At 48.3% G+C, this 17,644-nt stretch overlaps 1 protein-coding gene across 1 annotated transcript; it reads left to right on the forward strand.

Annotated features, from left to right (window-relative positions):
* Positions 1 to 1,009: 1,009 nt before the first annotated feature.
* Positions 1,010 to 17,404, forward strand: LOC117879376 (aquaporin-7-like; the record flags this gene model as incomplete). The annotated part of the gene is given in 5 exon segments (XM_034774520.1): positions 1,010 to 1,136; positions 8,456 to 8,593; positions 10,530 to 10,648; positions 15,787 to 16,004; positions 16,892 to 17,404. Coding segments are annotated over 5 exon segments (762 nt in total), but the record flags the coding sequence as incomplete, so codon positions are not given.
* Between the last annotated feature and the right edge of the window lie 240 nt (positions 17,405 to 17,644).

Here is a 17,644-nt window from a genome sequence, read left to right on the forward strand (position 1 = left end):
ACAGGTTTCAGAGTAGCAGCCGTGTTAGTCTGTATCCGCAAAAAGAAGAACAGGAGTACTTGTGGCACCTTAGAGACTAACAAATTTATTAGAGCATAAGCTTTCGTGGACTACAGCCCGAAAGCTTCTCGACTCCATGCGAGCCAGGGCCTTCCTGCTGGAAGTGTGCTTTCAAGCCATGTCGGACTTGATCGGCCTCATAGACTATCAGGGGTGGAAGTCCAACCCCCTGCTCAAAGCAGGATCAATCCCCAACTAAATCATCCCAGCCAGGGCTTTGTCAAGCCTGATGCATATGCATCCGAAGAAGTGGGCTGTAGTCCACGAAAGCTTATGCTCTAATAAATTTGTTAGTCTCTAAGGTGCCACAAGTACTCCTGTTCTTCTTTTTGCAAATGTATAAAGATACTGAGATTGAGCTTGATAGTGATGCGGGGGAGGGATAGCTTAAACCCAGGGTTGTGACTTCAATCCTTAAGGGGGCCACTTAGGGATCTGGGGCAAAAATCTGTCTGGGGATTGGTCCTGCTTTGAGCAGGGGATTGGACTAGATGACCTCCTTAGGTCCTTTCCAACCCTGATATTCTATAATCAAACGCAGGGCCTTTTACAAATCTGTTCCAGATCCCATCCCAGGTCTCTGAGTTTGTCTAAAACACACACGTGTGGATGTGACTTTGAGGTACCTGTAGCTTTCCAAATGCAACACTGAGGCGATGGACACACAAATGTCTACAATCTGCCCATGGATCACTGGAAAAATTCCTGTGGGTTTGGGTCTGTTTGTTTATGTAAAATTGCTGATCCCTGGCTTTTCCCTCTGTTCCCTACCCACCCACCCCCCAATATCCCCATTTAGGCTTCCCACTGACTCACCTTTGGAAAAGAAGGTGCTCTGAAATGAGCTAGAAACGAGCTGTGAAAAGGATTTCTAGAGGGTGGTGAGCTGTCCTGCCTGCCAGCAGCCATAGCAAACTGTGTGACGCACGACTCTTTTTCTCTGCATCAGTTCTTTGGTATAGGTGGTGTTGCTCAGGTGATATTAGGAAAAGGAGAATTTGGGAAGTATCTGAGCATCAACTTGGCATTTGGAATCGGCGTGACTATGGGGATTCATGCAGCCGGCGGCATCTCTGGTGAGTAGGACAGCAATGAAATGTGCTAGTACCAGGGATTATGGTGTTGTGCATCCTGTAGTGGCCAACTGTCCAGCCCCATGAGCAATGGCAGATTCCCCTAGGGACACTGGATATATCCTAGTGGGTGGCATGCAGGAAGCTCATTGGAGTCTGTATAAGTGAGCCAGAGGTACAGCCGAATGGTTGGGTTGCCTCCTTTACTCTTCTGGGCCTGATCCTGCAAAGCACTGAGCACCCTCAGCTCTGAGGCACTCGATGGGAGATGCTTAGTACCTCCTGGGAAAAGGAATTGGTGCTTTGCTATCCAAGCAGTGCAGGCCACACCCCAGCGAGTGAATGGCTGAGGGGAGAGCCTTGTAACACACCTGGGTGCTGAGAGCCTGGAAAGTGGAAATGTTGAGTGGAGGAGGTTCCATTCCTCTAGGAGCAGCGTGCAGCAAGGAGCCTCAGCACTGAAATCTCCACCTGTACATGGCTCTCCGCTTCTGCGCAGATGGCCCTGTGGTTCTCCTGCATCTGCCCAGAGCTCTGGGATTCCTTGATCTAGGGATGGTCCCACGTGTTCATTCCAGGATGGTGCTGGAGGATGTGTGGCGAACTCCACTCTCAAAGCAGCGTTTGGGGAAAACTTAGCGAACCACAGAGTTTCCCTCCCACAACGAGAGGCCATCTCACCCCACGGTGATTGGAAGCCAGAGAACATTTCCATGTTGCCCAGTTTAAAATGCTTCTGGATGTTTAAAGTGACACCATCCCTGGCAGAGAAACGAAGGGATGGCAACAAGGAGACAAAAAGATTAAGGAACATATAAAGGAGCATTGTTGCATCTGTCAGAACTTTTGTCCGTGGACACAAAGAGAGCACGACATACGCCTCAGGGCACTCCTGATGCAGGCGGCCCTGCGCCCAGCTTCGGAGCTGGAGCGGCCCGATACGGCATCCAGCACTTCAAGTGGGGGGAGGGATAGCTCAGTGGTTGAGCATTGGCCTGCTAAACCCAGGGTTGTGAGTTCAATCCTTGAGGGGGTCATTTAGGGATCTGTGGCAAAAATCTGTCTGGAGATTGGTCCTGCTTTGAGCAGGGGGTTGGACTAGATGACCTCCTGAGGTCCCTTCCAACCCTGATATTCTATGAGTCTATGAACTTCGGTGCGTAGCGCACCTTTGGCACAAGGGTCCTCCCAGCGCTGATGCCAATGGGGATCGGTGCAAGTCTGTGGAGCAGGTCCAGAGGAGCCTCAATCTGGTGTGCTCCACCTGCAGTACTCTGGGTCTCCTAATAAACATGGAAAAATCCATGTTAACGCTGGTTCAACACGTAGAATTTATCAGTTCTCAACTCCATGCGAGCCAGGGCCTTCCTGCTGGAAGTGCGCTTTCAAGCCATGTTGGACTTGATCGGCCACATACAAATCATAGAATATCAGGGGCTGGAAGGGACCTCAGGAAGTCATCTAGTCCAACCCCCTGCTCAAAGCAGGATCAATCGCCAACCAAATCATCCCAGCCAGGGCTTTGTCAAGCTGGGCCTTAAAAACCTCTAAGGAAGGAGATTACCACCTCCCTTGGTAACCCATTCCAGTGCTTCACCACCTTCCTAGGGAAAAAGTTTTTCCTAATATCCAACCTAAACCTCCCCCACTGCAACTTGAGACCATTACTCCTTGTTCTGTCATCTGGTACCACTGAGAACAGTCTAGATCCATCCTCTCTGGAACCCCCTTTCAGGTAGTTGAAAGCAGCTATCAAATCCCCCCTCATTCTTCTCTTCTGCAGACTAAACAATCCCAGTTCCCTCAGCCTCTCCTCATAAGTCATGTGCTCCAGCCCCCTAATCATTTTTGTTGCCCTCCGCTGGACTCTTTCCAATTTTTCCACATCCTTCTTGTAGTGTGGGGCCCAAAACTGGACACAGTACTCCAGATGAGGCCTCACCAATGTTGAATAGAGGGGAACGATCACGTCCCTCGATCTGCTGGCAATGCGCCTACTTATACAGCCCAAAATGCCGTTAGCCTTCTTGGCAACAAGAGCACACTGTTGACTCATATCCAGCTTCTCGTCCACTGTAACCCCTAGGTCCTTTTCTGCAGAACTGCTTCCTAGCCATTCGGTCCCTAGTCTGTAACAGTGAATGAGATTCTTCCGTCCTAAGTGCAGGACTCTGCACTTGTCCTTGTTGAACCTCATCAGGTTTCTTTTGGCCCAATCCTCTAATTTGTCTAGGTCCTTCTGTATCCAATCCCTCCCCTCCAGCGTATCTACCACTCTTCCCAGTTTAGTGTCATCTGCAAACTTGCTGAGAGTGCAGTCCATGCCATCCTCCAGATCAGTGGTCCACAACTTTTTTGTGGCCAGTAGCACATTCATGTTTTCAGAAGAGTGTGGCGCGTGCCAACAATTTTTCAAGGCTTATTTTGTATTTGTACATTAAATAATACGAAAAACATCATATTTAATATTACATACTATATGAATCCATAAAATAAAAAAGGTAATTTTACATGTAAAAGATATTAATTAAATTATTCGGCAATTACTCTGTCACCTTACCATGTGAATTTGCTCTTTTTTTATCTACCTGTAAGAAAAATTAAGGAGTTTTTACAAAATAAATATCAGAAACAGTTTTCATCTTATTTATTTTAAAAAAGTAAAACATTGTTGAACTGCTGGTCCAAATATATTTATTATTCTTACTTTAACGTAGATAGCCAGTTATGGTTAATTAAAAATATTCTTTGTATTGTTACTTGTATCTGGATTTCAATAAACAAACACACACATATGAAAAAAAGTTAAACACAAGTTAATCATACGCGCTCATCGGCACTTAATGGAAAATAGGTATCATTAATTCACATGGTTTTTTTAATAAAGTCAGTGTGATTTTTGGCACTGCATTTCTTCAGCCAATTTTTCGTAATTGGGAGAATAGGATGATATTCCAGTTCATAAGCAATCGTCAAGATGGGCATCTGTATGCCGAGATCTGTATTTTGATTTTATGATGTTCATTGTTGAAAACAGAACTTTGCATAGATAAGTGGAACCGAAATAAGATTTGATTTTGTATGCTACATTTTTTAAGACAGGAAACTTTTTTCAGTCAACCAGATCCCAAAAGTTTTCATCTGTTGCACAGGATTTTAGAACAATATCATTTTGAAGGTCCAAAATCTCCAGTTCCACGTCTTCTGTTCTTACTTGAATGAGTCTCACAATTCATGTAGCCATTTCTGTTACCTCTATTTGGCAAGTAAAAGGATTCACAAGAAAGGCAACTACAGGCTCAGTGATGGTGAACGGGTGAAATCTCTTTTCAAATTGTTCCAGAAGTGTTTGAATGTGGATAACAAATGGTGATGGGTTAAAATCACTGTCACATACAATTTTCTTCATACTAGGGAAATGTACGAGATACTTCGTCTTCATATGTGACATCCACAAGATCAGTTTTGCTTTGAATGATTTTACAGAACCTATCATTTGAACCATGTTTGTCTTTTCCCTGGAGCTCAAGATTTAAAATGTTAAATTTGTCAGTGATGTCGGCAAGAAAAGCCAAATCCATTAACCAGTTGGAGTCTTCTAGTTGCTCGAAGTTCTGATTTGTGGACTTAAGAAATTCTTTGATCTCTTCAATTAGGCTTAAAAAACGTGCAAGAACTTTACCTTTGCTCAGCCATCGTACTTCTGTGTGCAAGATAAGATCAGATTGTTTATCATCAACATCTTCCAACAGGGCCTTAAAAAGTCGGTGTTGCAAAGCTTTAGCTCTAATAGAGTTAATTATTTTAATAACGACATTCATGACGTGTTGAAAAGAAAGAACTTTGACGCACAAAGCTTCTTGGTGGATAATGCAATGATAAGACATAAAGTTCAGAAAAGATTCTTTCTTCTTACAGAGTGCAATGAATCCATTGGCGCTGCCCATCATTGCTGGTGCCCCATCAGTGGTGATCGCAGACAGCTTGTGTAGTGGCATACTAATTGATGTTGCATATGATTTGAATAAATTATAGATGTCCTCACCCTTTGTTCACCCATTCGTAGGCAATACTTTTAGTAACTCTTATGGTGAAGTCACTAAATACCATTCTCACCATAAATGCCAACTGCACTGGATCCAATATATCTGTCAACTCATCGAATTGCAGTGAAAACCAGTCGCATATTTCCAAGTCATCCTTTAGCTGAGTTTGCATGTCGCTTGAAATTGCATGTATCCTCCTCGTAACTGTGTTGTCTGAAAACTGCAAGTCTTGTATTGCCGACAAAATCTCACCCTTGTTAGGAAATCCTTGAAACAGGCAATCATCACCAGTCAAAAATGCTTCCTTCAACAATTCACCATCTTGAAAGGGTTTTCTCTTCTTTGCGTGCAGAGGAGCAATTTTAAAGGAAGCAATAGTAGCACCTTTAGACTTTACCGCTTGTCTAGTGAAAACAGATTGCTGGGCAGATAGAAGAAAATTAATCAACTCAAATCAAACCTCTCTCAACTCAGATTTAAGTGGATGGCTAATGTCAAAAGAGCCGTGATTAGTTTGGAAATGGCGTTCGACATTATGTTTTTTCGGCACTGCAACAGCACCCCCGCACAATAAGCGAACACATTTCCCTTTATTTTCAATAAAACAATAGGATTCTTCCCACTCTGCATTGAAATAATACGTATGTTGTCTTTTATTTGAACCACTCATTTGGGGGCAAAATGTTAAAAAAATAATAAATCGCAAAGCACAATAAACAGCAGTATCAGTGCAGTGGAAGAATACTCACATACAGGGCAGGCTCCAGGCACAAGTGGAGCAAGCACGTGCCTGGGGCAGCACATGCTACGGGGCGGCATTCCGTCCATTCTTGGGACGGCAAAGTCGGAGCGGTGATTTATTTATTATTTTTTTGGCAGCAGTTCTGGGCAACGCAGAGAGAAGCCGGAGAGAAGCCGCGAGGACAGAGAACACTGGTGCCTGCAGCCCCGGAGTACTCTGTCCCCGGCAGGCGCAGGGCCACGGCTTCTCTCCCCTGCTTGGCACTAGGCGGCCGCACATAAATGCCCCGCCGGGCGCCATGGCGCCTGCGGGCACCGCATTGGGGACCTCTGCTCCAGATCATTAATGAAGATATTGAACAAAACCGGCCCCAGGACTGACCCTTGGGGCACTCCGCTTGAAACCGGCTGCCAACTAGACATGGAGCCATTGATCACTACCCGTTGAGCCCGACGATCTAGCCAGCTCTCTATCACCTTATAGTCCATTCATCCAGCCCATACTACTTTAACTTGCCGGCAAGAATACTGTGGGAGACCGTATCAAAAGAGCCAGTTATCTCATCATATAAGGCAATTAGGTTAGTCAGGCATGACTTGCCCTTGGTGAATCCATGCTGACTGTTCCTTTGGGTGTAATTGTAATCTAAGGAATGATTAATAACAGTTTGAACACGCTTCCCAAAGCAGAGCTAAGCTGAAGACCTTTCTGGCAGGTTACTGCTCAGATATAGTGTGTTCTTGCCTTTTTGGCTTTGCTCCTCAGCCCTTCAGCTATGGCTCTCACTTGGAAATCCCAGGGCTTGTCATCCCCACTGTAAGGGCTTGTTTCAGCCCCGCGGCACCTCCTGCTGATCGTCCTCAGGAATTAGCTCATTTTTCAGCCAGGAGCGCCCCTTGCAGGCTGGTTATCTGCCTTACTGCTCTCTGGCCCCCGCGTCCCTCCAAGGACCCCGGTGCCCCTTCACTGGGTTTCTACCCCCCTTGCAGAACCCCTCAGTCTCAGGGTCTCCCCCCCCAGGGGAACCCCCACCCACTAACCCCACCTTGCCTCAGTGTACGGCTACTGCCAGTCACCATCTAGCCCCACTCCCTGGGGCAGACTGCAGTACATGCCACTCATCATAGGCAAGGTTGGGCTGGACCTGCTGCCTCTCTCTATAGTTGGGCTGCCCCTCTGCAGCCCCGGTACTGGTCTTAGGCCCTCAGCTAGGCCCACAGCCTGGGGGTTTTTCAGGCTGGAGCTCCTCAGCGCCTCTAGCCTTCCCCCAGCCCTGCTCCAATCCCAGTACCCTGCTCAGCTCCCTTGCAGCCAGGCCCTTCTCTCTCTACAAGCAGAGAGAGATTGTCTCATTGAGCTCCAGGCTCAAGCCTTTATAGGGCCAGCTGGGCCCTGACTGGGGCGTGGCCCCTGCTGAGCTTGCTTCCCACTCAGCCTGGGCTGTTCTCCCAGCCCTCCAGCCCTCTCCCCGGGCTGGTTCCAACCCTGTCAGGGCTGGAGCGGGTAGCCACCCCGCTTAGGGTGACCAGATGTCCCAATTATATAGGGACAGTCCTGATATTTGGGGCTTTTTCTTATATAGGCTCCTATTAACCCCCCGCCCTCTGGCCCGATTTTTCACACTTGCTGTCTGGTCACCCTAACCCCGCTACACCCTCCCTGTACCTCAACCTTTTACTTTAAAGCCAGACGTAGGGCCTGATTTTAGAGGTGCTGAGAACCTGCAGCTCCCACTGACTTTAGGAAAGGTTCGTCTGCGTTGCCCTGCTTAGGGTCAGACCCTAGGTGCTTGTCATCATGTAACTTATGGCTGCAGGGGAAAGTGGAACAGCACCGGGACTGTAGAGCAGAGATGCTCAGCCAGTGTGTTACTTCTCAGAACCCAGCATGGAGCGGTGATGGGGCCTGATTCACCATCCCCCGGCACCTTGTGTCCTCGTTTACACCCGTGGAGCGCGATAGCAAGTGGGTGTAAGTGCTACTGTTGTGATTTGTTTTACAAGGTGCAGGCCATGAATCGGGGCCCAGCGAGCCCATAGGTCTGTTCCCTGGTGCACTCACTGTGCCGGAAACAAATGGCAACTTAGCAACGCATGGGAGAACATCTCAAGCTCCCTGATGCGTGGGATGGAGCAATGAGCTAACTCACTGGCAGCACAGGAGCTGGGACACTGGTGATCTTTTCCATGCCAATGGTAGCATTTTGCACTTGCTCTCCGCAGGTGCAAATGACGACACAAGGTGCAAGGCACCGGAGAATCAGACCTGCTAGAGGCACCCCTGCTATTTCCTGGAGCGGCTGGCTCACCTGCTCCAGCATGGAGGGGACTTGTCTGCAGTGGATCTAAGCTTCTGAATTCTTGGCACTTGGTGTTTTGGGAGCAGGAGCCTAGTCTCAGTGTTGACCATCAACTATGGGGCTTTAGAGTTGTTGCACTGCCACAGACATGTTATTTAGGAAGCAGATGTAATGTGTATATAAATACGTGTGTGTGTGTTTGTATTTATCCGTATATATGTATGTTTTTAAACAGGAGCTCATATGAATGCCTCAATAAGCTTCACACACTGCGTCTTAGGAAATCTTCCCTGGAGAAAGCTGCCAGCGTACATAATTGGCCAGTTCCTGGGCTCCTTCTTGGCAGCATCCCTAGTGTTCTGCATGTACTACGGTATGGTTGCTTTTCCAGCGTTACGGGAATTGCTGGGAATGGATTGGTTCACCTGCTGCTCCTGATCCACTGAACCGATGAGTCTTCTGCAGCTCCCAGTGAGGGATGTGAATCCTGCGGCTCTCCCTGTAGGGACTCAGTCCCTGCAAAGCTGAGTCTGAATTTGATCCCAGGCGGTAACCGCACTATTATGTTTGTCCTTGAGTATATTCCTGTCTATATTAGATCTCTAGAAGGTGAGCGCTCTTATCTGCCTCGGGATCTCTGTTCATAATCAAATAGACAACTCAATGCTATCCCCTCCCACCCACCTCCAGCAAGCCCCTGACAAGAGAGATGGGCTTTGCACTGGGACCAAAAGAGTTGGGCTTATTCAGACCACCTTAAGGACCAAATCCCAGTGTGCTCAGCTGAGAATTCCTGGCAGCAGCTTCCAGACAGCTAAGTCTTGGGACCATTAATTTGAGTCCTCCACTACCTCATCTACTGTTGTGTCTTGGGGGAGAGGGCCAGCTCTTGGCTAGCCACATAGGGATATGTCTGCACTGCAGTGTAAGCCCAGGGTTGGTAGAACTGAAGTTAGCAGGCCCTGGGTTTGTTAACCTAGGGATGGGCGTCTATATTCATTTGTAACCCCAAGTTAGGAAGTGTTGAGCCCCAGAACCTAATCTGGGGTTCCAGCATTTACACTGGATACTGCGAGCCTGAGTCCAACCACCCATATCCCAGACTTCCTAGTGCCCTCCCCAAATATGGCTGTTCAGCCTTTTTGTTCATGGTGCAACATGGGAAAACATGACTGTCCATCAAATTTGACTATGCAGAAGACAAAGAAAGTCAGCATGTGGGATACTTTTGGTGGACTCCCAGAGCATGAGTTCAGTGGGGCTGTATCTATACTGCAAAGCAATAGGGCATGGACTCTGGGTCCCAACTTGACTCATGCTCGAACCCTCCACCACCGGGGGGGTTGTGGGACTCTGGGTTAGCACAATTTGTGTGTAGACAGAAGGAGGGTTAGGCGTGAGCCTGAGTTCAAACCCTGGGCTTACACTGCAGTGCCGCCCTACCCATATAGCCTTATAGATCATAGCCAATAGCTTGAAGTGCACCCAGGAAGGCAATGCATTTGCTGGAAAGCAGGTGTCCTGTAGTCCCATTGCCTAAAGCTGCCTAGTGGTCAGGCAGCTGCATTCTGAGACAGCCGATGCTTTCAAAGGTCTGCAAGTGCCACCCCAAGTGTAGTACATTGCAGGCAGGCCTACTAGGAGTCCCAGGGGCTGAGGTTACTGTGGCGAGGTCTGGATCCCAAAGGGAGGGGTGCAGACTTAGCAAAGGAGGCAGGCGGATATGGCCTGCTTTTAAAAACTACTGAGCAGCTGCAGCTGCTGTTGACCTCCACTGGGGTGGGGTGCAGTGGGGTGGGGGGGCTCAGCCCCACTGAAAGTCTGGACAAGAAGGGACTGGCATTTATTTTTCTGCCAGCAATTCCCAGGAGGGGGAGCTGCTACGGGCCAGCTCAGGCATGTCTGAAAAGTCTGGGGGGGAGCAGAGAAGCAGCCTCTGTTCTTCCCAATAGGCCCCAGTGCTTTCCTCACCAGTACCTGCAGAGTTCACATCCAAGCCTCTGCTTGTCAGTGGGGGCTGGGAGCCTGTGGACATAATAAAGTTCTGCTGGGCAAAGTCTCAGGGAGACAAGATATCCATGAACTCATTTCCTGGGAAAGGAGTGGCTGCTTGGCCACGTCTCTTTCCCCCCCTCCACTCTGTCTTGTGCCTGTCCTGACTGCAATCAATGTGTTTGCATTTAGTCAGGGTGGGGCCATCCTGCTGTCCCTCCTCAGTTTGCCCTCATGCCTCATCACCACAGTCTGAGGGCCCCTGTGTGGGCCAGCGTCAGCAGCAGGGTTAACCCCATGTCTCCCCTTTCTCCTAGATGCGCTGTGTGAATACGCGGATGGACACTTCATTGTGACGGGACCTAATGGCACAGCTGGGATCTTCGCCACCTACCCTGCTCCGTATATGACTCTGCTGGGAGGATTTGTAAATGAGGTCAGTACTCAGGATTTCTCTGCCATGTCACTGTTGTGTTCGGAGCACACCTGTGGTCACAGCTGCCTGGCTTGGTGACTAGGTGCTGTTGCAGGTTCAATGCAGAGGGCTGTTATTGTTAAGCAGCAGTAGCACGCTCAGCCCTGTAAAAGACACATCAACTGCCCTGATGAGCGTGCAGTGGAGGATGTTTGCCTGCGGCACAGCGGGCTGAATTTAAGGGTGACTAGATGAAGTACTGTGGCTTAATTGGCAGATGGGTGCACGGAAACAGAGCACAGAGGAGGGTTGGCTGGAGCCTTAGTATGGGGGAGTGAACGATCAGTACCGAAGCAGAGCTCCGTTTGGAGCGCATTTGTCTGTTCCAACAGGTGACTGCTCTGTAAGGCACCTGGTTGCTACTGAGAATGTTTCAAGCTTTTTACAGTTTTTTGTTCGGTTTCTTTCAAAAATTATTTCCATGGTCCATCACCGTTGAAGTGTACCCAGGGTTAGGAGAGCATCAGCACCCAATCACACCCCGTGGCAGTGAGGGAAGGGCAGACACATATGGGGCTTCTCTGCTCCCTGTGCATCATGGAGGGGTCTCTGAGCCAGCTACAAATAGGCTGGTGGAGAGAGTTGTTAGGAAAAGGCTGATCTTGTGACTTCAGCCCCATGGCGGAGCAGCATAGAGAGAATTAGGTGCCTGGAATGAGGCTCCTAGGGTAGACCCGGACGGGGTGAAGTCTGGAGGATGAGCTCTCCATGTGCTGCACATTTATGACTAACTTCCCCCCCTTCTCACTCTTCATTCTTTTAGCATGTGGCTCCTAAAGCGGTGGCTTCCGGCTGTGGGAATATTGGTGGGTTGTTTTTGCTCATTGCTAGCAGTCAGGCTGCTGCTTGGTTGTATGTTAATTTCCATGAAGCCATCAACTCTGGCATTGTGAGTAAATCCTCTGCTGCTGGCGGAGAGGGCAGAGACTGACTTATTAGATAAGGGAAATGCGGTGGACCTAATATACCTGGATTTCAGTAAAGCATTTGATACAGTACCCCATGAGGAATTATTGGTTAAAATGAAAAACATGGGGATCGATATGAAAATCCAGAGGTGGATAAGGAATTGGTTAATGGGGAGAATGCAGCGGGTTGTATTAAAGGGAGAATTGTCGGGTTGGAGGGAGGTTACTAGTGGAGTGCCTCAAGGTTCGGTTTTGGGACCCATTTTATTTAATCTATTTATAACTGACCTCGGGACCGATTGCAAGAGTGGGCTGATAAAGTTTGCGGATGATACGAAGGTGGGAGGAGTTGCAAACTCGGAGGAGGATAGGGATATTCTGCAGGGAGACTTGAATGAGCTTGTGAATTGGAGTATCAGAAATAGGATGAAATTTAATAGTGAAAAGTGTAAGGTGATGCACTTGGGGATGACTAATAAAAATTTTAGTTACAAGATGGGGACACATTGGTTAGAAGTAACGGAAGAGGAGAAGGACCTAGGGGTCCTTGTGGACTGCAGGATGACTATGAGTCGACAATGTGACGAGGCGGTGAAAAAAGCCAATGCGGTCTTGGGATGTATTAGGCGAGGTATATCTAGTAGGGATAGGGAGGTCCTGCTTCCGTTGTATAAGGCGCTGGTGAGACCTCATTTAGAGTACTGTGTGTAGTTCTGGTCTCCCATGTTTAAAAAAGATGAACTCAAACTGGAACGGGTGCAGAGAAGGGCGACTAAGATGATCAGAGGAATGGAAAACCTGTCGTATGAAAAGAGATTAGAGGAGCTTGGGTTGTTTAGTTTGACAAAGCGAAGGCTGAGGGGGGATATGATTGCTATCTTCAAATATATCAGAGGGGTTAATACAGGGGAGGGAGAGGAATTATTCCAGCTTAGTACTAATGTGGACACGAGAACGAATGGATACAAACTGGCCGGGGGGAAGTTCAGGCTTGAAATTAGACGAAGGTTTCTGACCGTCAGAGGGGTGAAATATTGGAACGGCCTTCCGAGGGAAACGGTGGGGGCGACGGACCTGTCTGGTTTTAAGATTAAGTTGGATAAGTTTATGGAGGGAATGGTTTAATGGTAAAACATAGTAGCCAAGGAAAACCAAGCAAGGGTACATGAATAGCATAATGGCCAACAAGGGTCAGGCTAGAGACTCTTGCCTATATGCTCGGGGTATTACTGATCGCCATATTTGGGGTCGGGAAGGAATTTTCCTCCAGGGTAGATTGGCTGAGCCTCTGGAGGTTTTTCGCCTTCCTCCGCAGCATGGGGCAGGGATCACTAGCAGGAGGGTCTCAGCCGATTGAAGTCACTAAAACACAGGATTGGGGACTTCAACGGCAGAGTCCAAGGAAGGGTCTTGCGGCCTGCAGCATGCAGGGGGTCAGACCAGATGATCATAATGGTCCCTTCTGACCTTAAAGTCTATGAGTCTATGAGATGTGCTCTGGAATGGTGATTGTGTCTAGGATTACCTGAGGGTTTAGGCCCTGCTTGAGTCCATGGGAGTTACGGGAGCGCTTCTCAGGCTCAGATCCTAAATGCCTTTAACCCTCTGTTCATGGAGTGACATGCAGAACATCATTCCTTTCTTCAACATTGTGTCTGCTGTGATGAAATTACTGTTTGCGCCGTCTCCACTGGGCTGTGCAGTAATTTGGCAGCGCTGTAGCAGTCCTGCTCTACAGGGGCGTTACTCACCTTGCTGGCATGTGGAATCCATGTAGACGATGTTCTTCTATTGTTTGTGATTCATCTTCTGTTAGCGGTTCTTTTGCTGTGGACCCCACTCCAGGTTTCTTGTTGAACACTCCCTATTTGTTTATTTCCAAACATAAGGCAAAAATTCATGTCTCATATATCTGGGTGAAGGAGCCTCTTTGGGGTTCATCAGGACTATAACTTGGGTTGCTGTTTCCCTGCTCTGTGACCCCACTTCTCTGTGTGGGTGCAGCATCTCCACCATGCTATGGCCAGAACTACTTGCAACATTCTAATTCAAGGCAGAGACCCCTGCCCTGCCAGGAACTGGTCAGAGAGGCTCTGTGAGTTTGGCTGCAATCCTGGTGACTGTGAGGGTGAGTGCATCTTCCCAAGGCATGTTTTGCTTGCACTAGTCCAGGAGGTGAGAATCACAAGCCTTCCTCAGAACCCAAATACTCTGGCCACGGAGCACGTTTCAGCTGTCAAGCAATCAGCATGACTGCAGTCCACCTTAAAAACCCTTCCCTGGTTCTCTGTGTAGGGATCCAGGCAAGCCTGACCTGTGGGGGACAGCAGCAGGAAAACCACTTCACAGTGCAGTTTGCTCCCTCTTCCACTCCCCAGGGCACTGCAGGGTACGAGCTCCTGCCTGACTGAGGGATGGGAGAGGGTGGAGGTGGCATTGTCATGCCATCCACCTTGCAGAGCGTGTGGGTTAGTTACTGATCATCTGGGCTCTGGTGCTGTGGAACCCTCCTGTACGTAGGGTTCTGGGCCCAGAGTTCATGTCTGCACAGTTCCAGCAGGAGCTGTCCCAACGGCGGGAGCAGAGAGAATGGGAGGCCAATAGGGGAGCAGAAGGAGCCAGAGCCTCCACTGATCCTTGTAAGATTTGTCATTTGGGGGCCAAACCTGCTCCTTCTTCCACATGGGGAACAGCCTGATTGAGGAGGGACAGAGGCTGTAGAGCCCTCTAATCCATTCTCCAGCCAACGCAGGACCAATTCCCTCCAGCTCCCTAATTATCGCTAGTGTGTCATCTGGTCTAATATGAAATGTCTCTAAGCTATTCCTTGGTTTCATCCCATAGCTTCTAGTTACAATCGCCTCCCTTGTCCCCACTGTGCCTGTGGAGCAGGAGGATCTGGATTCTGTCCTGGTGAAGTTCTGAGTGGCCATGGTGTGTAACATAGTGACAGCTGTAGAGTCTCCAGGTGTCCCCAGATTTGTTCTGTCTTCTAGGCAATGTAGAGTATATCACTGCTGGGGAAGAAGACGAATGAGAGTGAGAGCTCCCAGTAGCGACAAGTCTTCAGCTCCCATTGATGTGTGTGTGGAATGGCTGCAAAAGGCAGAACCTTACTATCTATGGGCAAATTCTCACAAACTGGGGAGGGACAAATGCAGTCATCTCCAACAGAATCCTGGCCCAGGATGGCTGGGATGCTGGAGGGCTAGAAATGGGAGCTTTTTTCCATCAGAAAGTGGGGAGTCACAGCTTCCCCACTGGGCGCAGATCCCCTGAGTCTTGCCCCGGAAGGGGCTGACATAAGAGATTGAAAGTCATGACACTTTTACATCTAGAAAAGCTATTTGGGCTCATTGTTACAGGTTTTTATGGCTGTCTCTGAGTCTGGTACAAGTGGACTCAGAATAACTAAGGTACTTTGGTTGAGAGGTGGAGGGACATGACTAATAGTTTATATAGACACACTTACACACATATAATGATGATAGTGGCTATTGTACTGTGGACACACTCATTTGGAATGGGGCAAGATCCTCTGTTTGTTTCACATAGGCTGGCTGTGACGAGATACTAACAACTTCTGGTTACTCTCAACCTTGGCCAGATTCAAAATGGCGACCTAGAGGTGAAATGCTTCACAATCCATCTAGTCCATGGATAATGTATCTTTTCAAATTGTCAGTCAACCAGGATGAGGGTGGTCTAGCCTAGAAACTGGAGCAGCCAGCATGCCTAGTGGTCAGAGTGGGCACGAGTAGTCCAGAGCCAAAGCCAAGGGTCAAACGAGAGGGTAGGAACTGGATACCAGAGCCAGGATCAAGCCAGAGTCAGTAGTCAGAACCCAGGGTCGAACTGGAGGGAACATGGGATCAAGGAGGGGTTCAAGGCAGGAGCAGCAGGAACCGGGTAACACAGGAGCATGCACCCGTACGCGTGTTGAGAAGCCAGTGAGCTGCTGCAGCTGCTGACTTAAGAGCCGGCCTGCTGGGCCCCTGCAGCTAATCAGGTGACATGGCTAATCAAGCAGCTGCTGCAGGTCAGTTGTCCTGACAAGGTTGCCTAGAGATTAGCTCTGCTGCAGGTCCTGATTCCTGACTCTGGGCTCTGCTCCTTTCACATGTTCCAGTGACGCCTTTTGGCCTCGACATGCACTTCTGTACTGACCTGTGCTTTCTCCCGATCCCACAGTTCCTTGCCACAGCGGTGCTCATGTTGTGCATTCTTGCCATCTATGACAAGAAGAATAATGGAGCCCTAGAGGGCACTCAGCCTGTGATCACTGGGCTCCTGGTGTTAGTGATCGGCATGACAATGGGAATAAACACTGGATATGCAATAAACCCCTCCAGGGACCTGCCTCCAAGGATCTTTACTGCAATAGCAGGCTGGGGAAGTGAAGTCTTTAGGTAGGTTACCTTCTCTCCTTTTACACTGTACTGATCACAAATATGTGACCTGAAAAATGTGTTAATACAAGGTAAACTCTATTAACCCTTATTTAAAAAGAACTTAAAGGGAGAAACTAATCTCTGACCAGCTGGAATCCCAGTACGCAAGTTGGTTCCCTACTCCAGTGGGAACGCTGCTCTTTCATATGCCACAACATTCACCCAGCATTCTGACTGGCTGGCACAGAATCTTGGTCCAATTCTGATTGCTTTGTCTAACGTATTTAAAATAGTAGCTAAGGGTGAGCCATCAAATAATCAAAACACATTTCAACAGCACTGGGATCTACTTGTAGTGGATTTGGATATAGGCAAATGCCATTCACCGTGAGAGTCACACATTGTTTCAATGTATGACAGCATGCAGACTGCAATTCCCATTACAGCAAAGATGGTCGTGAGGGTAAGCAAAGGACTCAGACCTGGTTTCTACTCCTTATGCTGAAATAGGTTTCCTGTGTGACCTTGGGAAAGGCATTGGCCGTCTCTCTTTCTGATTCCGTCTGTAAAATGTTGATAAACCTGCAGACCTCAACGGCTATTCTGAGCCTTAATTCATCTAGGGTCTGATCCAAAGTCTACTGAAATCCAGGAGAATCTTTCCATTGATTTTTGGATTGAGCCCTTTAAGTCTTTGAGATCCTCAGACAGAAAGCTCTATAAATGTGCAAAATAATATCATAGCTCACCTCCCTCGAGTATGAATGCATTCTGTGGGGAAAAATAACTTTGCTAGATTAGAACTTGACTCTGTAGCAAAGACAAACTTAGCTTACCTAGGGTAGAATATGACAGCAAAGCAAATGTTCTGATTCACCAGAAACCTGTCCTCTCTTTTCTTTTAGGGCTGGAGATTATTGGTGGTGGGTCCCACTTGTAGCGCCAACACTGGGAAGTCTTGCTGGTGCCTTAGCCTACAAACTCCTAATTGACTTTCACAATCAGACTGCACTGGAAGGTGGAGATGAGAAAGGAAAGGACGATTTGCAGACTAACAGTGTGTGATGTCCAAGTGTTGCTAGGACAAAGCTGGAAAGGAAAGTTCAATCAGCCACGACTTCATCACTGGATCAAGTGTTCAACCCTGCCTTCACTGAGCTTTTGTTTTCACACCACTAATTAAATAACACTCAATAACTCAGTGGATAATGTCCAAGGGACAGCCGTTGCACCTGTAGTTATTTACTTGCACAATCTATAGGTGTAAAAATGGAGGGTGGCTTTTAAAAGTCTGTGCAACTCAATCAGACTAGCTAGGATTTCTGGTGGACAGAACAGTATTGAGTGGGGCTGAAAGTGGCTCTGTTCTAAACTTCAGTGGAAGTTTAAGTTTCTTAACTTTTTTTTCTTTATGGAAATAATCAGAGGTGAAAGTAAGCCGGTCTGGTCCGGTATGGCGTACCGGCAAGAGCCAGTACGCCGTGCTGGACTGGACCAGATTCCCTGGACTGGCAATTTAAAGGGCCTGGGGCTCCCTGCAGTGGCCGAAGCCCTGGGCCCTTTAAATCGCCTCCCGAGCCCCGCTGCTGGAGCCTTGGGGTAGCAGCGGCAGGGCTCCGGCGGTGATTTAAAGGGCCAGGGGCTCTGCTCCTCTGCAG

The sequence above is a fragment of the Trachemys scripta genome, chromosome 6, assembly GCF_013100865.1.
Source record: "Trachemys scripta elegans isolate TJP31775 chromosome 6, CAS_Tse_1.0, whole genome shotgun sequence".
Lineage (NCBI taxonomy): Eukaryota > Metazoa > Chordata > Testudines > Emydidae > Trachemys > Trachemys scripta.